Raw genomic sequence first — 23,181 nt, forward strand, 5'->3', positions numbered from 1 at the left:
GATAAAGACAGTAAGACGCAAGACTCTTGGAGGAGAGTTTGCGGTTCGGCATCTTCTAGCTTAAAGGTGGCCAGCGCCTCAGCGCTTCTGGGGCGCTATGATAGATCATTGTGGGACTCTCTCAAGAGGTTCATTGAAAAAGTTCCATCAGAGGATAGACGGGACTTTGAAGAAATTTTGCACGAGGGAAGTCTGGTTTCTAACCAGGTCATAAGTGTAGCGGCAGATGGGGCAACACTAGCAGCGCATTCTTATGCCCATGGAATCACAGCCAGAAGATCATCTTGGCTCAGATTGACGGCCTTGAAGCCGGAAGCGCAGGCAAGAATACTAAATCTGCCTTTCTCGGGCAGTTCACTTTTTGGGTCTCATGCAGACAAAGAAATGGCCCGTATGAAAGCAGAACTGGAGACCATAAAAGCAGTCGGGCTTGAAAAGAGGAAAGAGTTTCGACGCTGCAGGGGAAATGACAGGCGTAACTACCAGCAGAGGGTTCAAACCCCTCAGTGGCAGAAGAACCAGGACCAGCAAGGTCAAAAGAAACGGCAGTACCAGTCCCGCAGACCATCCAGGGGACGTGGTAACAGGCAGTCAAACGCTGGAAACAAGGCTCCAGGGAAGCAATGAGGAACCGCTTCCTCCGATGCTGTCCACCGCACCGGTGGGAGGAAGTGTTGCGCATCATCTTCCAGAGTGGCAATCCATCACAAAGGACAAGTGGGTTCTGAATATACTGCGGCATGGGTACACGCTTCGTTTCCGAAGCCACCCTCCATCGATTCCTCCTGTTCATTCGGCCCAGCATCTAACGCAGCTCAGAGAAGAGGTGGCGACTCTTCTGCTCAAATCTGCAATAGAAAAAGTACCCAAAAACCAAAGAGGAAAGGGAGTTTACTCCAGATACTTTCCGATTCAAAAAAGGAGTGCGAAGGTAGAGTTCAGTATCCGTAGGTCCAAAATGGGTCTGAACAAACACATAAGAAAGGAAAAATTTTGCATGCTGGCGCTCCACCAAATATATCCTCTTCTCCGGTTGGGCGATTGGATGTGTTCGCTGGATCTTCAGGACGAATATTTCCATATTCCCATCCAACGGAATCATCGAAAATTTCTCAGGTTTGCGGTGGGGAACTCTCACTATCAGTTCAAGGTTCTTCCATTTGGCCTGAAGTCAGCTCCACGAGTATTCACAAAATGCGTGGCAGTAGTAGCGGCTGCTCTGAGGCGGGCAGGAGTCTTCGTCTATCCCTACCTAGACGACTGGCTAATAAAGGGTCCATCGCCTCAGAGTGTTCGATCGCAGCTGTCGCTTTGCCTGAGCTTATGTCGCAAGTTGGGTCTCAGAGTAAATGCCAAAAAGTCCAATTTTTCACAAACACAGAGGATCCACTACCTGGGTGCAACTATAGACTCCGTAGTAGGAAAAGTGTTTCCTTCGGAGGAAAGACAGTCACCCATTATCCTCAAAGGCAGGCAGATTCTATCCAACAATCTGTCGTCGGCAAGACAAATCTCATCTCTGCTAGGGGCCATGGCATCCTGCATTTTCCTAGTGCCCAATGCCAGGCTAAGGATGCGTCCTCTCCAGCAAGATCTCGAGGACAAATGGGATCAAAGGAACTCCCTGTGGGAAGTAAAAGTTTGCCTTTCCTCAGCGGCCAGGCAGTCAGTCAAGTGGTGGCTGAAGCCACTGAATCTACAAGTGGGGATCCCCTTCCATCAAGAACCCCCAACTCAGACCTTAATCACCGACGCATCCCTTCAAGGTTGGGGTGCGCATTTCGGGTCTCTGCAAACTCAGGGACGGTGGTCCAGCAGCGAGCAGTTGTACCACATCAACATGCTGGAGCTCAGGGCAGTCCACCTAGCCCTCAAAGCGTTCCTGCCTGCGATCACGACGAGTACCATTCTAGTACAGACGGACAATACCACCACAATGTACTACCTGAACAAGCAGGGGGGTACTCGATCCAGGACGCTCTCGCTGGAAGCTCAGTCCCTGTGGCACTGGATCCTAGCAAGGAACATCTCATTGAAAGCGGTGCACCTACCAGGAGAACTCAATGTGCAAGCGGACTTACTCAGTCGTCATTTTCAAGAACCAGAGGACTGGGTACTAAACGACGAGGTGTTAGAAGACATCTTCGGGGAATGGGGGCGTCCGCAAGTGGACCTCTTCGCGGACGAGCACAACACAAAATGCCGAGGCTTCGCCTCAAGATACCATCGACCAGGATCCCTAGGGAATGCCCTTTTGATCAATTGGTCAATGACATTTGTGTACGCTTTTCCGCCTCTCCCACTAATCCCCAAGGTGGTGACCAAGCTGCAGAATTCATCTGCCAAGATGATCCTCATAGCACCGGACTGGCCGAGGCAGTGGTGGTACACGGATCTCCTGCACATGTCGATCCGCCCCCACAAACGGCTGCCGTGCAGGCCGGACTTGTTATCCAAGATGCAGGGGAAGATTTACCATCCCAGCCTTCCCTCGCTGAGCTTAACAGCATGGCTCCTGAAGTCCTCCAGTATGGACATCTGAACCTCCCTCAAGAGTGTATGTCCATACTTAAGGAAGCCAGGAGGCCTTCGACAAGACATTCCTACTTCTGTAAGTGGAAAATATTTTACATATGGTGTGCTCAGCATCATTATGATCCAACAAAATGCCAGGAGGATGTAATTTTGCCCTATCTTCTTCATTTAGCGAGGGCAGGGTTGAAATTTTCATCCATAAAGGTTCACCTAGCAGCCATAACAGCATACAGGCATTCGCCTTCGCAGCAGTCATTTTTTAAGTTGCAGGTGATGAAGGATTTCTTGCAAGGTCTCAAAGTCTATCCCCCTGTTAGACCTCCCTCTCCTTCCTGGGAGCTAAACTTAGTTCTGTCAAGGCTCATGGGTTCTCCTTTTGAGCCTATTCATAAGGCTACCCTACAGCACCTCACATGGAAGACAGCCTTTTTAATAGCCATCACTTCAGCACGGAGGGTCAGTGAGATACAGGCCCTCTGTTCTAAAGAACCCTACACTACGTTTCATCTCAATAGGGTAGTGATGAGGACTCACCCTTCATTCCTGCCTAAGGTGGTATCGGACTTTCATGTGAACCAAGCCATCTCCTTACCAACCTTTTTTCCCAACCCCTCCTCTCCGGCAGAGAGGGCGTTGCATTCTTTAGATGTCAAAAGGGTCCTAAAATTCTATCTAGATAGGACTAAGAATGTCAGGAAATCTGATCAACTGTTTGTGAACTACGGGGTTGTCCGTATGGGCTTTGCTGCATCCAAACGTTCCATTGCTAGGTGGATTGTTTCAAGTATTACATTGGCCTACCAACTGGCTCAGAAACCATTGGGGGCGCGCCCTAAAGCGCATTCTACAAGAGGAAAAGCGGCTACCGCTGCTTTTCTCAATAATGTTCCACTCTCCGAGATCTGCAAGGCAGCCACTTGGAGATCTGTCCACACCTTTACCAGACACTATTGTCTGGATTCGGACACCAGAGCAGACACTCAAGTAGGACAAGCCTCCTTGAGGAATCTGTTCCATACATAATCATTTTCATGATTTTCTTACTCCATGTGTGGTACAATCTTTTTTTCATTTGCCTGCAGGTGGAAGGTACGCTTGCTACTCTATTCAATGCTTATGACTATTGATGAAGATCCCCTGGAAGAGAAGGGTAAGTTACTTACCTGTAATCCTAGTTCTCTTCCAGGGGTATCCTCATCAGTCATAAGCAACCCACCCACCTCCCCAGGCAAATGAGAAGAAGTGTATTATTCATTATGGAAAGGATATATCTTTGTGTTTAGGACTACGGTCCCGCAAAGAACTGACCTAACTGTCACCCCTGAGGCATGATGGGATATGGAAGCCAGGGCTGCCTTAAAGGCACAGTGCCAGTTTTTACCTATACAGGGCTTTTCAGTCTCTATGGTATTGTATTGCAATGCAGCCTGCAGGCTAGCAATGTGTTGTAGATCTGTGTTTCCCACAGTTTTCTCTTTTTTGCTTTCTCATGAGTGTTTACCTCATTAAAAAAAAAAAAAAAAAGTTAGGTGTTTTATTATACCTATATGTATTATTGGATGTGTATTTATAAATTGCCTAGCCTTCTTTTTTAGGGGCTGCATTTGCTTGGGAAAAAATATATGTTTATACATATACAGAGCTGTATATATATGTTTTTTACATATATGATTTTATTATTTCCGGGGTCCCCGCACATGGGCGGGAATATTCAGTGCTTATGACTATTGATGAGGATACCCCTGGAAGAGAACTAGGATTACAGGTAAGTAACTTACCCTTCGAGTCTTCCCCGATCTTGACGAATAGCTGTTGAAGGCGGGCTCGCCCCATGTTGTCGTCTCCCACCTCCAGACTACGGCAACCTCCTGCATTCGCTGGGGTTCACCATCAACTTGCCGAAGTCACACTTGATTCCCTCCCAGAAGCTCCTTTTTATCGGAGCAGTTCTGGACACAGTGCAATTTCGGGCTTATTATCCCAGGCAGCGATCTTTCAGCCTCTATGCTGAGTTTCGGTCAGAATGACCCTGAGGCTACTGCGCCCCATGGCCTCATGCATCCAGCTGGTGGACTATGCCAGGTGGCATATGCGGGCTCTGCGGTGGGACCTGAAGTTCCAGTGGGCACAGCATCAGGGGAATCTTTCAGGTTGCGTCCATATCTCGGAGGACACTGCACACAATTGCAGCAGTGGCTAATGAACCAGGACTGGGTCAACAGCCGGTCCCTCTCCCTTCCCCAGCAAGAGTTCAGTGGTGACGGATGCATAACTTCTGGGGTGGGGCAGCCACATGGGAAAAGGCGGAGATCCGAGGCCTCTGGTCTCTGGCGTAGTACGGGCTCCACATCAACCTTCTGGAGCTTCGAGTGATCTATCTTGCCCTGAAGTCAAAGGGAGAGTAATGCAGGTATTCATGGACGCCACCACCATGTGGTATTGCAACAAACAGGGCGAGGTGGGGTCATGGACCCTATATCAGGAGGCATTTTGTCTATAGAAGTGGCTGGAACATCAGGGCATGTCCCTGGTGGTTCAACACCTGGCAGGTTCTCTGAACACCAGGGCAGACTAACTCATGATTGATCACTAATGGTGGTGCAAGGTCTTTCAGCGGTGGGGAGAGCCTTGGTTAGATCTATTCGCCACCGAAGAGAACACGCAATGTCAGCAGGACTGCGCGTTGGAATTTCCAAGGTAGCACTCACTCGGCGGCGCTCCACCCGAACCTGTCCAGCCTCCACCTCCTTGCGTGGGGATTGAGTGGCAGCAGTTGACGTAGTTTGACCTGCCTCCAGAAGTCTGTGATGTAATCTTGGCAGCCAGGCGTCCCTCCACTAAGACCATATATGCCTGCAGATGGAATACATTTGTGACATGGTGCACAGCAAAGGGTGTGGATCCCCTATCTGCCCCGCTTTCTGAGGTTCTCTTGTTCCTCCTTTCTTTGGACCAGCAGGGCTCTGCTCTGGGAACTCTTAAGGGCTACCTCTCAGCCGTTTCAGCCTTCCTCAGACTCCCTGATCAGCCTTCTCTTTTCAAGTCCCCTGTTGTAAATAGATTTCTTTAGGGCATTACTCATGTTTTTCCTCCTGTTCCCTTCATAATGCCCCAGCGGGACTTGAACTTCTGACCTATCTTATGTGCGCTCCCTTTGAGCCACTGCATAAGTCCTCTCAGACTGCTCACCTTAAACTGCTTTTCTGGTGGACATCACTTCTGCACGCAGGATGAGTGAGCTGCAAGCTCCGACTTCCAAGCCTCCCTTTCTGGCTGTCCATCCAGACAAGGTTGTCCTTAGAACTAGACCTTCCTTTCTAACCACGTTGGCTACTTCTTTCGACATTGGCCAAACCATCACTTTGCCCACCTTCTTTCCGCCTCTGCATCCTTCAAAAGAGGAAGAGCCTCTACCGTCTGGATCCAAAACGTACGTTTTCTTTCTACTTGGATCACACTAAACAATTCCAGGTGGACAACCAGCTCTTTGTTGGTTATGTGGGTGCTAAGAAAGGTCAGGCTATGCACAAACGGACCATCTCCAGGTAGGTCGTTCTGTGCATCAAAGCCTGCTATTCTTTGGCTAAGAAGGAGCTTCCAGTGGGGCTGCGCGCCCATTCCACCAGGGCGACAGCAGCTACTACTGCTTTGGGACGAGGAGTCCCCCTGAATGACATCTGTCAGGCAGCTACATGGGCATCGCTGCACAAGTTTACGAAACACTACTGCCTAGACAGCCAAGTCCCTGGAGATGGCTTCATCTGATAGCCATCTAGCCGCAGATTCCTTAACTTAGAATATCCCCAGGCGTCAGACTGAATCCGGAAATATTTTGCAGCAGCACCTCTGCGCGCCGGGGTATGGCACCGCATGGCTTCGCCCTGACATCGTCTGCAGATATGACGTAAGCAAAGCCGTATAAGTCCCTTCCCGGCATGCTAACGTCAGTTTTCTTTTCCGCGTCCCAACGTGGATCAAGGAGTAAGCGGTTCCTTTGGCCTGGCCTGTTGCCCAGGTCTTTTGGACACCTTCAGGCATCCGTGAACAGTATGATGCCTTCGGGCATTAAGGCGTGCGAGACGTGCGCGTGGCAGATGTCGGCAACCGACTTGCACTTGATCTGCATGGGGTGCTTAGGAGTGCCCCACGACTCCGCGGAGTGCGACGCATGCCAGCAGATGCGGCCGAAATCCTTGCGGGAGCGCATGATGAAGCTGTTGGCCACCCGGATATCCCGCTCAGGGCCTCCGTGCTGTTCTCCATCTCGGGATGGGGCTTCTGTTCGAGTCCGGTCGCGAAGTCATTCTCATGGACGTCATTCGCCTCTCATAGGTAAGCGGAAGCACAAGTCACGGAGATCGTCGCCCTCACTTCGTGTCAGCGGGCCTCACTGTCTTTGTCGGCCGCCGGTGCCCCGGAGTCGAATCCCTTATACCCACCCTTTCCGGGTGATGGGGCAACTCGGGCTCAAATGGAAACCTATTTCAGTGCTCTCCACTCTATTTCTGCGTCACCTCCTCTCCCTGGCGCTCCTTCGGGCCCCACAGTGGAGGTAGGGACTTAGGTCGGGTCTTTGAAGGCGGGGGCGCCCTCGGCACCGACCAAGTCCCTCGACTCTTGTTCCGTAGTCTGTGCGACGTCTGGACACGGCCCGGACGGTCATTCCAGTCAGACGTTGAGCCCATCTACTATGTCTTCGTATAGCCCATTGCAGGCTTCCTGCGTTGATGTCGGCGATGGCCGAATTACAGGTTTTGACTCCTTATCGACGTCCTTCCTCTCCACATGTCTTGGTAGAAGGGGAGTCTACGCTGGTACCAGACAGGGCTGAGTCGCTTCTACTTATTGCCGAAGTCGATACGGCGCCGTCTCGGCGCTGGTGCAGGCGTTGGACCCTATTGTACCTCTGAGGACGACGTGGCTCCAGTACAACCAGGGTGTCATCGCCCTTTGGTTCCGCTGTACCCTGGTCAGTGACCACCAGTTCCTTCACCTGCGGCATCTTACTTTTCGATTGGACGAGTTAACCTTACACCGTCCCCTACAGACGATCGGTTATCGCCACCTAGAATGGCTACCGAGGCTAGTGCTGCAATTGCAAATGCTGTTAGCGAGGCTGCTTCTCTTTTAAACTTACAGCCTCCCTCGGTCTCTATCTACCAACCCGTTGTTGCATATTTTCCACCAGGATGAGGTAGAGGGGGAGCCCTTGCTGCCTTTTGGGTGGTTATTTGATGCCCTTCTTGGTACATGGGCATGGCCCTCCTCGGGCCTTGCACATTGGCATCGTCCAGCTCCGGATGATCCAGTATGCTTGTCCCTTCATCCTAGGGCTCAGGGCCGGGTCGTCCAGGTGGCTTTCGCCACACAGCCTTTCTCTTCTCTCCCGTTAATGCCTCCCACTAGGGAGTCTCGTTGGTTGTAGACATGCGGGCATCATATATTTGCGTCCACTAGTTCGAGCATCCGTGCCTTGAACCCAACTTGCGTGTTTGCATGGGCTACTTTTGCCCTTTGGGACTCGGTGGAAGGTCTTCTTCCCTCTCTAACAGAGGGTATTCGTGCTGACCTAGCTCGTCTCCTTCGCCATGTCCGGGACATGGCACAGTTTACTATTCGATCGGCTATTGATTCTACAGACTCAGTGGGTCGGGCAATGGCCAGGTCTGTCGCTCTGCGTCGCCATGCTTGGCTGCGCGATGGTTGTTCCCATGAAAATATCCGGGAGAATTTACGGGATTTGCCGTTTGATGGAGTATCCCTTTTTGACAGTCATGCAGACACAGCAGTCAACCGCCTCCTGTCTAGCCTGCCATAATGTTTTTGACATCCTTTTATGGTCCGTTCCTTCCATGTGCAGTGTTCTAAGCCCTGGGTTCATGCTGTAATACCCAGGTAGTCTAGTCTGCTTGTTGCTGCTTTTGTTTTCCTTATTGCGGCTGTGAGAAAGTGCCATCTTTCTTGCATGGTATGCCCCCACTTTTTGCTGAATTGCTGATGTACTTTGACTGAGTGTGCCCTGGGCTCCTGTCCATCAGGTGCCCAGGGCCTGTGTTCCTTCCCTAAAACTGTATTGAAATCTAAACCCAATTGGCATCTCTGGTCACTTGTCAGCCCCTGGTAAATGGTACCCTAGGTATCCAGGGCAGTGTGATCAGAGAAGGCCCCTAAGGGCTGCAGCACTTATTGTGCCACCCTTAGAGGCCCTCTATCCTGACACACTGCCTTTGCAGGCTGAGTGGCTTGGTACATAACAAAGCCGTCGACATGGCACACATCCCTGTGTGCCATGCCCACAACACACTGCCCTGGCATACCTCAGTCACCCCTCTAGCTGGGTGCACTATGTCAGTGGTGTCGGTACAGGTGCATGAGCCCTGTACCCCTACAGTACCCAGGTCCATTCCTGGGCACTGTAAGTGCAGTGCTGCCATTAGGAGTATATGGTGCTGGGAGGTAGTTCTCTCAAACTCCAAAGCACCATGATGGCTTCACTGAAGACTGAGAAGTTTGGTATCAATCTTCTCAGCACATTAAAACCACACTGATGGCAGTGGAGCAAGTCGCGGTTGGAATTTCAAAGTTCTAGGGTACTTCGGGAGAGTCTACAAGCAAGTCACTTACAGGGTAAGTAGTTCTAGAGCCAACACACACAGGAGCACCGGAGTGCACGAGTTACCTCACCCAAGGAAGCCGGGTGCATAGGTGTCTTTTGGTGTCGGGTAGCGGTGGAGCCAAAGAAGACTTGCTGCCTGTGAAGACAGGAGAAGTGTCCGGTGGAATCCAAGGATTGATTCTGAAGAAAGAAGACCTGAAAGCAGAGGAGACAGTGTTCTAAGTCACTTGCCAGTGACACGGGCCCTGGAAGATTGATTGCCCAGTCGTCGGGTGATTTCAGGTGATCACGGGTGTCTTGACTCTTCAGCCACGAGGTCCAGGAGGCGTGGACGACTAGCTGGATTCGGAGTGTCCCACGATGTTTGCAGCTTACTGAGGTGTCTGCAACCGGATTGGAGCCAACAAGCCTTGGCAGCAGCAAGTCTCGTGGAGTGTGAAGAAAGTTAGTGGTACAGACCAGCAAGGTCTGAGGGACTCACCCAGCAAGGGCAGGCCTGGAGCAACCAGGGGAGCCCTTTGGTTCGATGAAAAGGTCTTCAGGGGACGCACAAGGCAACGGGCAAGGGATTGCGAAGACACCTCGTGAGGATTCACTGCACAGGAGCCCACGGTCGGTCAAGACGAGGTAGGCCTCTGATCTTCAGTGGAAATCCTGCTGGAGGCTTGGACCACACGTGGGCCAATGCACAAGTTTGTTGAACGTCGTGAAGGGGTTGCACTCAAACAGTGCACGGTACCCAGGTATTGCTGTTCCTTGTCACTCGTGGGGTCTTTTCGCCTCAGCTCTGCTTGGGACACACAATGGCCGTCGAAGTCAGGAAATCCGCTTCCGGGGCTGCAGGGACTTCGGACTCCGGCGGGAGCGGGAAAGTTTGCGACCGTTTCAAAGGTAGTGGAACGTCGAAGGTCCATGATTCTTCTTCAGTGCGTCGTCCAGGGATATCTAGTTTGCAATGGCAAGGGTTCCTGAACTTATACTAAAGGAAAGGGAGGGACTAGCTCTATGACCACCCCTATGGGAGGGTCAGGGGAGTGGGTGGTTACACCCACTTCCCTTTGTCCAGTTTCACGCCAGAGCAGGGGCAGGTAGCCCCTGAACCGGTTTGAGCTGGCACATGCACAGAGGAGCCTACTGCTCCCCCAGTGCAGGACTTCAAAGCACTCTAGGAGTGCACCCACCCAGCCCCAATACACTAAATCCTGTCTGGGAGGTGGTGACACCTCCCTGTGACAGGATGCCTATTGGGCCTCCTCCACTGCAAGTTTCAGTCAGCAGCAGGAGGGCAGCCCAGTGTCTGTGCTGGTGGCATCAATTGTGTAATGCCAGGGCTCTTTCAGATCTCGACCATGTTTCCACAGTAGGTACATGTCTTCCCTCTAGAAGGGTGGGATCATACTCCCACACCAGTTACTAGTGTGGGGGTATGATTCCTAAGCGTTTGACACCAAACACGACATGTTTTGATGCAACCATCACAGAGTTAGCATTTACCGCGAGGTTATAATGCACTTAAGAGTATATGGTTTAAACGCATCCACAAACAGCCACAGGGAATAGACTCTGAGGGCTGCAGAGGGGCCCTGCTCAGGTAGAGGCACCCCCTCACATGTAAACCAAGCACCCTGCCCTCAGGATTGATAGGGCCTGCCTTAGGGGTGACTGATAGGCGTGTGTGTGTGTGTGTGTGTGTGTGGTGAGATATAGGGAGCCTATATCTCAGTGAGTGCTAACACTACCTCACCCAGGCTGCAGTAGCGGGCCTGTGGTGTCAGATTTAGTCTGCTTCCCAGGGGTGGCATAATGCATGCTTCAACCCCTGGTAGGCCTGTGAAGTTCCTATGCCCTTGGTACCGAAGGTACCATATACTAGGGGCTCATAAGGTACCACAGTATCCAATCAGTGCATCTAATATGCACTCCAAGTTGTTTAGAGAGAACAGAGAGACTGGGGCCCTGATTAGCAGGGACCCAGCCAGATTATAGCCAGAAACCAGTGTTTTCATCAGGCAAAAAGTGGAAGCAACATAAGTGCAGATCCTACTCAACTACAGTTCCCATATTCTCAGTTTTTGGTGGTGGCTCCGCGTTGTGGCGTGGAAAAGTTTCTCAGAAGAAAACTGACGTCGGGGACTTGTATGGCTTTACTAACGTCCTGTCCGTGGACGACGTCGGGGCGGAGCCATGCGGCACCGTCCCCCAGCGCTGCTGCAAAAACTTTCCTGATCCAGTCTGACGCCTGGGGATATTCTAAGTTAAGGAATCTGCGGCTAGACATCATCTCTACCAGATACATAGTTACGGAAGGTTAGTAACTCGTACTTTGGCCGTTCTGTTATCCAGGACTTTCTGGTGCGAACTTTGTTCGCAGACCCACCTCCGGGGTTGATATTGCTGGGGTATCTATTCTAAGGTAAGGAATCTATAATTAACTGTTTCTTTTAGATAAACAAGTTACTTACCTTCGATAACGATACATCTGTAAGAAACATAGGTTAGTTATAGATTCCTTACCGCCCCACCCATCCTCCCTGTTCTGCGAACTGACTTGTAGGGTTAAGGACATCCTTTCTGGACCCTAGTTTTGTGCACCAGTGGTCAGTGTCTTGCATGGCTCTGCGCTTCTGGCGTGGAATGTCGTGTAGAGAACTGGCGTCCGCGCGCGGCATCTATGTAGCTACCGCGACGTCATTCCGGCGACGCCGACAACCAACGCGGAGTCTACCAACTCCACCTTCCGATGTGCAGGAGGAGTACTGCTAACAAACTTTCTGGATCCAGTCTGACACCTGGGGGTAATTCTAAGGTAAGGAATCTATAACTAACCTAGGTTTTTTACAGATATATCGTTACCGAAGGTAACTTGTTCATTACCTTAAATGGCGAAGTAGAGCTAGCAGTTTTAAACTGCCCTTCCAGTCTCCAGTGGCTATTACAACTGTACCCTGTAGTCAAAAAGGGGGCTAAAGTGTTAAGGGATTTGGTGGCTTGTATATCTTCTGTTAGTTATCTGGAATGCTTTTATGTGATAATGCCCAGATCTGAAGTGAGGACCTAGCTATGTTAATTTGCCATTTAAGCTTTGTGTATCATTGATCTGTGCACGCATTGTTCCGTCTTGGTGTAGCTCGTTTATAAAACAGTTTGGCATGTAGTGATCTCTACAAGCTGTTACCTATTACTAAGACCCGAATACAATGACTCCTGGTACTTCAAATGCAGTGCTGAGGGTGGCTTCTCTCACAAGATGTAGCCTTTTTGTTTCTGCTTCATGGTGTGTTCTGTGATCTGTTAATAGTATGGTGGATGGGTCCAATTGCTATTGGAGCTCTTCTCTGAATTTACCTTCGATTTAGTCTTCTATTCCATCTCCTTGCATTGTTAATTCATATTCCCCACCCCTAACTGTTTTTCTGCTCCAGGTCGGAGAACCGAAAGATCTTGTTCGCAAGGATGTGCGTGCCATTCTCAATAAGATGTGCCTTGTGTATCCCGCCAGTAAAATGTTCAACTTCCTTATGGAGGGGACCAAGTCGAAGAATTCTAAGCAGCGTGCAGGTGGGAGCACACTACTGTTAGGTGTTGTGATGCGTGTGGTGCAGTGTGAGCCTATTCTACTTTACCATTCTGTGAGTGTTTCTGCACATTGGGAGTAAAGATGTTGCTAATAGAGACTTCTCGCCACAGATTCCTCACCTTTTGAATGTTTCCCAAGTGTCAGTGTGGATCCGGAAACTTTGCAGCAGCATTTCTGGGTGTCGTGCGTCTCCACATTGCTGCCGTTCTGTTCCAGAAGCGACGTATGAAGCCTATATAGGTGTCATTACAGAGCGCGGCGTCACTTTTGCTGCATGTATCCTTTTCTGTATTTACATGCTGTGAATTATTCTGTCATCTAGTGGATGGGTCTGGAATCTTGTAAGTCCTTGTAAGTAAACAGGCCATTATTAGTATACAGAGAGATGCTCACCGGCACACCTGGCTATGGGTTCCAAGGTGTAAACACGCGGTGCAGCAAGCATCATTATTACCCTTGTCACTAAAGAACATCTGTCTGGGTCAGTGGTGGCAAATATGCAGTAGCAACTCAAAAAGAACGACACGCCAAGGCCAGGGGAGAAAGCATCCGTGTCACACGAATAGGAACTAAACAACCAACTGCTCCAAGAGATCTTCAGTCTTTTGGGCACCCCAGAGATCGATCTGTTCGCAACCCCAGAAAAACGCAAAATGACAATACTTTGCGTCCAGACCCCAACACCGCCACTCCAGGGCAATCTATTGAGACTTAGAAATTTGCGTATGCTTTTTCACTGGTTTCCTTCATACCTGTAGTTATAAGCAAGTTGTCTCAAATTACATTGATCCTAATTGCTCAGCAGTGGGCAAGACAAATGTGGTTCTCGAACCGGGTAGAGATTGCACAAGGAAATCTGAAAAGACTATTGGCAAAATACCTCCTTTCCAGGCAGGGAGGAAAAATCCACCACCTGGAAGCAAGCAGTTTGAACCCTACCAGCCTGGCTCCTAGGACATAGTTTGGACATGTGAACCTTCCAAAACAATCCATGGATGTCCTAAATGAGGCTAAAAGGCCAAGTACAAAAGAGTGCGGCACAGCTGAATGGCAGAGGTATGTTCTCTGGTCCAGAGACAAGGAACTGGTCCTTAATAGAATAGAGGACACCACAGTGATCAAATACCATCAGTACGTGCTAGATCAGTTTAACATATGCTTCACGAATAGTACACGTGGCAGCAGTAGGAGCTACCCAAGAGGACTCTTATGAAGAAGCCTCTTCACAACCAGTGGTTTAGATCCTTCTTTAAGGAGCAACAAGAGCTCCCCTCAGATCAGCACCATCAACAGTGGTTCACCCCAGCCTGGTATTAACCCAATTTAAAAAGGGACTCTTTGCACAAATTCACCAGGTGGAGCTGCAGTTTCTGACCTTTAAAACTACCCTCCCAATTGCGATCACATCAATGTGCAGGGAGAATCACCAAAGAGCCTTGTCTGCAAATACACAAGGACAGAGTAGTCCTGCAAACCAGCCCAAGCATTTTTTTCGGAGTGCTCTCTCGTCCCATTTCCTCTTATACTTGAAAAAGTATGCGAAGGGAAATGTCTCCCAAAACGACTGGTTTCAAACGTTTTAGGGCTGGTTGCAAACACATCTTATAGTTCCTCATCAGTTTTGCCTGTGGTGCCCGAGGTAGTCCCAACTCTTTAAGACCTGCAGCAATCATGTGTTGATGAACCTGAAGGCCATCTGAGACTGCGAGGCAAAACTCCACATCCGTCAAAGTTCAATCCCAACCCTGTTCCAGATCCAGAAGTTGCTGCAGTTGTTACAGAGGTCGGCCACCGGATAAGTTGAAGAACAAATGCAAGAAATCTAAACAGTTCCCTGTCCCTTCTGCCACGGTCTCCTAAAATGGCACTGGAGCAGCCCCATAATTCTTGATCTTACTCCCGAAGTCGGTCAACATCTCCTAAGTTGTGGCTCCCCTCACCCTTGGGTCCTGCCACTGAGGAGAGTGCTTCTTACTCCATGGTAATGAACAGTGTGACTGTTGTCCTTGACATCCAGCTCCCCACCTTGGAAGCCATGAGCAATGTTCTTACAGAAGTCCTGCGGCCGGGGTAAACATCCACTAAGCCCTTTTTGCCTTTTAAGGTAAGAGGTGTGGCGCAGCGGCCAGGGCAACTGACTCCATAACCCTGGGGCTCACGGTTCGATCCCTGGCGCCGGTGGCCGATCAGCCCAGCACCATCTGACTCTTGGCAATAGCTCGCTTAATGTTCCCAACTGCCCCCAGCGCCTTGATACTCTCGGGTAATTGTTCGCGCTTTACACATACTGGACAATGTGGCCTTAATTGACACTTTGGGACATGGGCCAAACTTTGTTCTGGTCCCTTTTTCAACTGCTGAATTGCACAATGCCATCGCCCTGCCACAGGAGACAAAACATTTTTCATAGCGCCCCTCCCCTGAAAGCTTAGAGGTGTAGGCCTTTGCCGGCAAAACTAACCCCAGCACATTCCTACAAATTATGTCCTACCATTCATTTTCTTGCTGCTGCACTTTCGACTGTTCTCCACACATTATTTCTAGAGTGGAATGGCATCCGTCCAGAGCTGCACGGCGCTACATACCAGCGCGCAGAAGTACTTCTGAAAAAGTTTTCAGGTCCAGTCTGACACCTGGGAAATATTCAAATGACGAAGAATCTGTTGTAGTTAGTTTTTGCCAGAAAGGGCATTACTGAAGGTAAGTAACTTTGTCTTTGAGCTGTGGCAAGTCTGATTACTATGTCAGAGCCATCCGTGCAGGTTTCCAAGAGTGTTACTGTAGTCCAGTGCTTTCTCCTCTGACATTTCCTTGATGTCCTGTCACTTCTCTCTTGCCCATCAGAGTGCTTAGAAGAGCTGGGGTGCTTGGTGGAATCGTATGGTATGAACGTCTGTCAGCCAACGCCCAGCAAGGCCTTGAAGGAGATTGCTATTCACATTGGAGATCGTGACACCTCAGTGCGGAATGCTGCCCTCAACACCATTGTGGCTGTGTACAATGTGCACGGAGAGCAGGTCTTCAAGCTGATCGGCAATGTAAGTCCTGCTATAACTAAAACCTTTTTGTGCTTTCAGAAAGTACAGGGACCTGTACCAGTGTGGTGGGTAGCTCCTCTGGGAATACAGATCTGGGCAAGCATCACTATTGAAACTGCTTGAGGGTGAGCTTCCTCCATGCTGTACCCCATGAAAACTGCTGTGTAAGCCACTGCTAGTCACGTACTACAGATTGGAGCTACTGAGCTAGATTTAATTGCTGTGATGCACTGTAGAGTGAGGTACTGACAACTACACATACAGGGATCAATATCACTGCAAGAGATGTACTGAACACTAAACATGTAAGGCTTGACACTGCTGCTGAGGACACATTGAAGAGTTCAGTCACTGCTTGACATCACCGCTTGTGGTGCACTGAAGACTACAGATACAGAGGTAGATGTTGCTGCTGGTGACCCATAGAGCCTTATTAAGATCTCAGCGGATGGACTACTGCCACAAACGTGATATAATAGGATAGTAATATAGCGGATGGGTTATCAGTCAAATTTATGACTGAGTATTCCCCTCAGCCAAGATGTAAATCAAGCCCATAGTCAATCTGAATTGGTGGTGTTAGAGTTTTAGCTGCTTCATCAAACGGTTTTAAGGTGTGATGGCAAAGCACTTGTGTGAAGAAATGAGGTGTATTGTATTGGGTGGTTGTGCAACCTCACCATGTAATACTTACAAACCCCATCTGATAGAGACTACTAGCCGCAGATTCCTTCACGTAGAATTATCCCCAGGCGTGAGACTGGATCCTATCCCCAGGCATGAGACTGGATCCGGAAAACTTTTTGCCCAGCATCCCTGTGCGCCGGGGGGGACGGCATCACGGCGCGCCCTTGACGTCAGCAAGGTCACATAAGTCCCACCCTGGCGCGCCTAAGTCAGTTTTTTCCTTTTCCGCATGCAACGCGGATCCGGTTTGTGCTCTGGGCCCGTTTAGGCCTTTCCCTTATGCTATTGCTGTGGGTGGGAACAGTGTGCGAATGCCTTCGGGCTTTAAAACTTGCACGTCGTGTGGCCGCCTCATGTCTGCGACGGATCCTCACCCCATCTGTATGTGCTGTTTGGGGGAGCACCATGACTCCACTAATTGTGAGACGTGCCTGCAGATGAAGCCGAAGTCCCTGCGTGAGCACCGGATGAAACTTCTTTCGGCTCGTGTGTTCAGGTCGGCATCGTCTCGCCCAGCCCATGAGGAGGGTTCTCGGTTCCGTGGCTTCCCTCGGCGACTTCGATCTTCTCCCAGGTCGCAAGTGCGCCGCTCACCTCTTGGTAAGTGTTGCAATTTGTCCCCGAGGGTCGGGTTCCGGCCTGTCTGGGGCGTGGGCTCTCCGCAGGTGGTGCGGCCCCGCGTGTTGTCCCCTTATCCGCCGTTTCCCGGCGTGGGGGCGACCAGAGCCCAGATAGAGACATATGCGGCGGCTTTGCAGGCTTCGCTGGCTTCTCCTCCTCCTCCTCCTCCTCCTCCTCCTCCTCCTTCCCCTCCTGGGATGTCAGCGGATCACTTGCAGTGTGTGGGGCTCTCCGCCGCGTCGCTGGCGGCTCTGGCCCTGGTGCCGACTGGTTCCGATCCAGGCTCGGAGGATTTGGTGCCGTTGGAGTGCGGCCCTTCGGGGGTCCCTCCTTCGGACCATGGCGCCTCTCCTTTGCTGCAAACTCCAGCGGGAGTCCCTGTGGTGTTACGGGAGGTCGCCGGGACTCTGGTCGCACCCCTAAGCCCCTCTCGGTCCTCGGGATGGGCGGTGGCCGTGTTAGAGGCCGAGGTGACGCCACCACGGTGCAGGTGGCTGCTGGCCCTGGCGTTGCCGGCGGAGGGCCCTTCTCGCCCGAGCCCCCCTCGGTCGTCGGGACAGGCTGCAGCCTTCTCCGAGGCCAAGGTGACACCGCTACGGCGCCGGCAGCTGCTGGCACTTACGGCGCCACATGGGTCGGCCTAGGGCCCGTCTTGCCCTGTCACGAGTCGCGGCTAGGGGGGGTCTCCTCGACCCTCCCCGGGCCTTTCTCGTCGCTCCGCACAGGGGGCTGCCTCGTCGGAGGTCTGGTCAGCGCCACCCCGGCTCCAGTCTCCTGCACTGTGTGCTGTCGGAGGTCGCCCCAGCGTCTCCTCTGGCGCTGGTTGGTGACTCTGTCCTGCCTCAGGTTGCGGACTCTACGGTGCCGGGCCGACAACAGGTTGTTGACTCGTCTTCGGACGCCTCCTCTTCTCCAGAGGTTCGGCGGTTGCTGGTGTCATCCTCTCCTCCTTTTTCCCCCCCCGACGTTGTCTAAATGCAGCTCCTCGCCGTCTCCACAACCGCGGTCTTCGCCGGAAGAGCTGCAAGTCCCCCACTCTTATGTCCCTCTTCCTTCATTTCGGCCTTGGCCCTGCCTTCCCCCGGTTGGCTTGGGGGTTGCTGCCTTTGTTTGCAGCCGTCCCCGCCGCGGGTTCCTATGGAGGCGGGTGCGGCTTTCGCCCGTGCGGTTTCCACGACTGTGGGAGTTTTGCGCATGGGTGATCCAGCTACCCATTTCCCCGCAGATCATCTTCTGGAGGTTCTCCAACAGGGCTCTGGTGGTAGGGAACTGTTGCTTCCCTTCGAGGGTTCACTCTTCTCTCTTGGGGACTTCGGGCGGTCCCGCCACGGGGGACCCGGTGCCCCAGCACCTTCTGCACCGCCATCATCTGGCACCGTGTGATCCGGTGTGCCTTTCTCTTCACCCTTCGACCAGAGGCCCCCTTCTGCAGTCTGCCTTTCCTGCTTTGCCGCTGCTGTTGTCTCCCCCGTCACGGGAGGCCCGCTGGCTAGACTGGGGGTGTAATATGTTTGCCTCAACCAGTGCGGCTCTGCGGGCCCTTAACACAGTGTTTTGGCTCGGGCCACTTCTTGCTTGTGGGACTTGGCGGAGTCCTTTATGTCTATCGCTTCTCAGGAGGGTGCCTGTGTAGATTTGAGACACCATGTCTTGGATGGTCGGGAGCTGGCGGCGTTTATCCTTCGCTCCGCTCTGGACATCTCGGAGGTGCTGGGCCATGCCATGGCTTCCGTTGCCCTTCGTCGCCATGCCTGGCTTCGGGACATCTTGTTCCCGGAGAATGTTCGAGAACGGCTGGTGGACCTTCCCTTCGGTGGTGCTCTTTTGTTCCATGCCCATGCGCACTCGACCATCCAGAGGTTCTTGGCGGGGCTTAGTCCTCCACTTCCCCCTCCTCCTCAGTGACCTGCGTGGTGTTCTGGTTCTTGGAGCTGTTCTTCCGTTGGGGCGGGTCGCCCTGGTTGTCTGGCTGAGGTTGTGGTTCTGTTGGCTGCTGGCCAGCCCTTTTTGACTGTTTTTCCTTTGGGTATTTCACACCATGCTGGGCCTGAGATTGGGCCTTCTGCGTTCCCCTCTGGATGCTTGATAGGCCTCCTGCGGGATTTTTTGCTGCAGGTCTCTTTTGTTGTCCTCTGCTGCGGATGCTTCCTCCTAAGAGATTCCAATGTTTTGGGTTATGACATGCCCTATGTGGGGTAGGGTTGGCTGTTGTATAGCCCTGGTATGTGCTGGGGAATTGTGGTCGCCTGCGTGCTTCTGCTCTTCGTTGTGTTATGGTATGTTGCGGATGCAACCTCCTTTTTCGCCTTTTTCTTTGAGTGTTCGTTCTGTGGGGTCTCTGGCGGAGCTTGCCAGTGCCGCCCTCTTGTTCTTTCTGCACCGTTGTGCCTTCTTTGGACATCGTGAGACTGTCATCCTGCCTTCTCCGCTGCTTCTAGTGGGCCTTAAACTCTGTTTTACCTCTTCTTCCTCTGGGGGGGATGGTCCCTGACTTCTGGACCCTCTTGCGGTCGCAGATTGTCCCTGCAGGGTGTTGGACGATTCTTCCTGGGTGACCTTGATTTCCCCTTTTCGGCTCCCGCCTGCTTCTTGCTGCCGGCGCCATCCTGTCTGGGATTGCCTTTGCTCTGCCTCTTCTCCTTGGAGTCTCTAGGTTGCTCTTCTTCGGTGCTCCTTTCCTTGGCCTTGGGCGGAGGTTTTGTTGCCTCGCGTGGGGTGTTTGGCCTCTCTACGCCCTGCCTTGTTTCCTCTGCTGAGTGAGGACAGGCAATCTTCTCTTCATTTCCCAAACCTCTTCCCCCCCCCCTTTCCTCCCCACCTCCGAGGGGTTGGTGGCCTGCTGCTGGTGGTGGTTTCCCTTTTCCTGGAGCTCCTCGTCCTGTTTTTGGACTCTGCCCCCAAGCAGTCCTCTGTTCTGCCCAGGTGGGTGGAGTCCTCTTACAGACCCTCCTTCCCCTGGGTATGGCTAGGGTATCTATTCTACATGAAGGAATCTATTTGCGCTGTCTCTGTACAGGCAGGATTGCTTCCCTGTTCTTTATTCTTTCCCTGCCTTTGGGTACTGCAGTGCCAGGTGCTGCTCTTTCTGGTGGTGTTCCTCACCATCCCTTTATCTGATCTTTCGCACACTGTTCCTATACCCAGTTTTGTCTGTGGACTCCGCTTTGTGGCGCGGAAAAGTTCTCAGAAGAAAACTGACGTAGGCGCGCCAGGGTGGGACTTATGTGACCTCGCTGACGTCATGTGTGTGAACGACGCCTGGGCGGAGTCGCGTGATGCTGTACCCCCGGCGTGCAGGGATGCTGGACAAAAAGTTTTCCGGATCCAGTCTCACGCCTGGGGATAATTCTACGTGAAGGAATCTGCAGCTAGAATAGTCTCTACCAGATGCATCGTTACCGAAGGTAAGTAACTCGCACATCACCATGGTTAAAGAATAATATCGTTTCACTTCTCCTAGTCACATTTTTAGGATTCTTAATAATCTTATTTCACCCGCAAGATGCCACATCTTTTGTTCCCCCTCAATCAATGTTTTCATGTGCTTCCTCCCACCTCCTCTGTGGCATTAGGGCCATACATCGGTTACCTCTAAATTTGTTCCATTATTCCACACCTTCCCCTATTTTTGGGGGCATCATTACCAAAGGTAAGTAACTCGTACTTTAGGGCCATTAGGTTTTTTTTTTATCAAACCTTAAGCTCAACCCTGGGCAGCTGTTGCTCTGAGCAGCCAGGCTTACACAAAGGAACACGTGTAAAGCATTGAGCACCACCAAAATAATTGTAGAAGAAATTGACAAGACTCTACAGAAATCTGATAGTAATTAATACAAATAGATTTAGATATATATTTTTAAATACCACAATGAGAAAGGTCCATTGGAGGGTTCCGGAGATGTAGAATTTACAAGGTATAGTAAATCAAGGAACTTGACTCCAATGCAAACCAGTATTGGCAAATTCAACGATTTTGATACTTAGAATCGTTTTCACCAAAAACTTTGCTGGTCTTCCCGACTAGCTCCCTACTGTAGTTGGTCTAAAGTGACCGCACTACAACTAGCCAAAGTCCTCAAAAAGTTACCTTTACAGGTGACGCACCCTTCAGTTTCTTCCAGGCACTTTATCCCCTTCTCAAAGGATTCCTATGGCAATAGTGCTAATGCAAGGAATGAAGGATGCTGAAGATGCAATGCGGTCAACTGGGCCCTTCCAGTGGCTAGTCCTCAGTCCACGAAGGGGTTGAGGGGATCCTGGTAATTTGTTATTAATTCCACATTTGTAAAGTGCAAACTTATTACCCCTAAGGGTATTCTGGTGCTGGGGGCAGTCGGGGACTCAAGTGAGCTTTGCCCAAAGTCGCATGATGCTGAGCTGATGCCCGGGATCAAATCATGAGCCCCCTCGCTTTGAAATCTGCTGCTCTGGCAGCCGCGCCCCACCTCTTCCTTTGTAACCGGGTCAACGTCTCTCGAAGCCCTCTTCGAGTTGGTAAAAGTCCAGTCGCCACTGGGCTACCAGTCACCTGGTATCGCGGTTACTGCCAAACCCTTACCTAGGCAATAAATGCGCTTACTCCAGTATGAAACTTTCATAGATTCACATGATGGATTCCTTTCCTGTTGTCGAGATGGTGGTCCCCAGTACATTTAAAACGTAATGTCACAATAGACCTAGGACTTAAAGCCTGATTGTTTAGTAACATATCCATGTCCTTACCTGAAAAAGGACAGTTCTTAGAAAACAACCAATCCGATGACAATATATATATATATATATATATATATATATATATATACACCAAAACGTAACAGTGATGAAAGAGCACCTCACGAGCCCACTGATCAGGAGGTATCATAAGTTATTACTGCATGACATACTTGTTTCGACCACGCCCGTATATCTATATCTCTGAAAGAAACACGTTAGATTCATTACCTTAGAATATCGGCAGGCTGGATCCAGTAAGATTTTTCGTCAGCAATACCCTTGCGCGTCGCTAGGCATCGTCTGCGGCTTCGCGTCCGTCTTCGGCTGATTGCCGGGATGACGTCATCGGAGTACTTAGACGCCGACCTTGCGCGCTGATGTCAGTTCTTCTTTTTTCCGCGCCGGTAAGCGCAGATCCGGGAAGAGCATACTTAAGTCACTTTTTGACTAAAATTTTTGAATTTTTTGGTTCATCTTTCGAGTCGACCTAGACTCCTGGTGCCGGTAGGGATGCCTGGTTTCAAGCCGTGCGATGCCTGTCACTGACTGATGTCTGTTACGGATAACCAGTCTCTGTCTCTACTGCCTTTGGGCCGACCATGATGCCGTGTCGTTCCCCCCCGACTGCCAGTCCTTGACCTCGAAGGCCAGGCGGGAGCGGTCCCGCAAGCTCCTAAAGATCCGGCAGTCAGCTCACCGCTCGTCGGGTTCAAAGTCCTCACATTCAGGTAAGTCTAGGCACAGTAAGAAGAAGTCGAATAAGTGACATCGCTGTTCTGACTCCCCTCGCCGGTTTCGCGACTCGGCTGAGGGTTTGGGTGGCACCACCCACGCAGCTCCGTCGGAGCCACGGGAGTCGCATCTGGCCCCATACCCGCCCTGGGCCTAATGCGACTCCGGGCGAGATCCTGGACTTCCTCGTGGCCATGAGGAGTCTCGATCCATCGTCGATGCCTGCTGGCGCCTTTGGGTCCCGCAGGTCCGACTGGGAGGCCTAGCGATCCGGTGGCCCCGGTGCCGTCATCGACTTCGGTCCCGACGCCGCATGCCCCCGTGGGATCCAGGCCTTGATGCCGGTCGACCTTAAGACTCCTCCGCCGGCGCCGACCCCTATGGTGCCGCCCCCGGCACAGTCTTCGGATGACGACATCCCCAGTTCTAGCCCCGGTCCGGGTCCATCGTCTGAGCGTCGCCGTCTCCGGCGCCAATGGATGAGCAATTCATCTACCGCCCGGCTCCGACCTTTCAGCCCGTCTACCAGGAGTCTGACGGGGACGACTGTAAGGGGTCTGAGGAACCTCTGGCACAGCAGTGCCAGTTTGATCAGGACTGGGCAGAAGAGCTGGGGGTGCCAGTGGCCTTGACACTTCCCCTGACACTGGCTTCATATCTCC

General features: G+C 51.5%; 1 protein-coding gene across 7 annotated transcripts in view; it reads left to right on the forward strand.

The window, feature by feature from the left end:
* CKAP5 (cytoskeleton associated protein 5) overlaps positions 1-23,181 on the forward strand; it is a 1,152,983-nt gene that overhangs the window by 806,463 nt on the left and 323,339 nt on the right. For all 7 annotated transcript variants that reach the window (XM_085646654.1, XM_085646649.1, XM_085646653.1 and 4 more), the window contains 2 exons: positions 12,574-12,709; positions 15,573-15,766. In XM_085646654.1, coding sequence (XP_085502780.1) covers positions 12,574-12,709; positions 15,573-15,766 — 330 coding nt within the window. The remainder of the gene's footprint in view (positions 1-12,573; positions 12,710-15,572; positions 15,767-23,181) is intronic.

The sequence above is a fragment of the Triturus cristatus genome, chromosome 3_1, assembly GCF_964204655.1.
Source record: "Triturus cristatus chromosome 3_1, aTriCri1.1, whole genome shotgun sequence".
Lineage (NCBI taxonomy): Eukaryota > Metazoa > Chordata > Amphibia > Caudata > Salamandridae > Triturus > Triturus cristatus.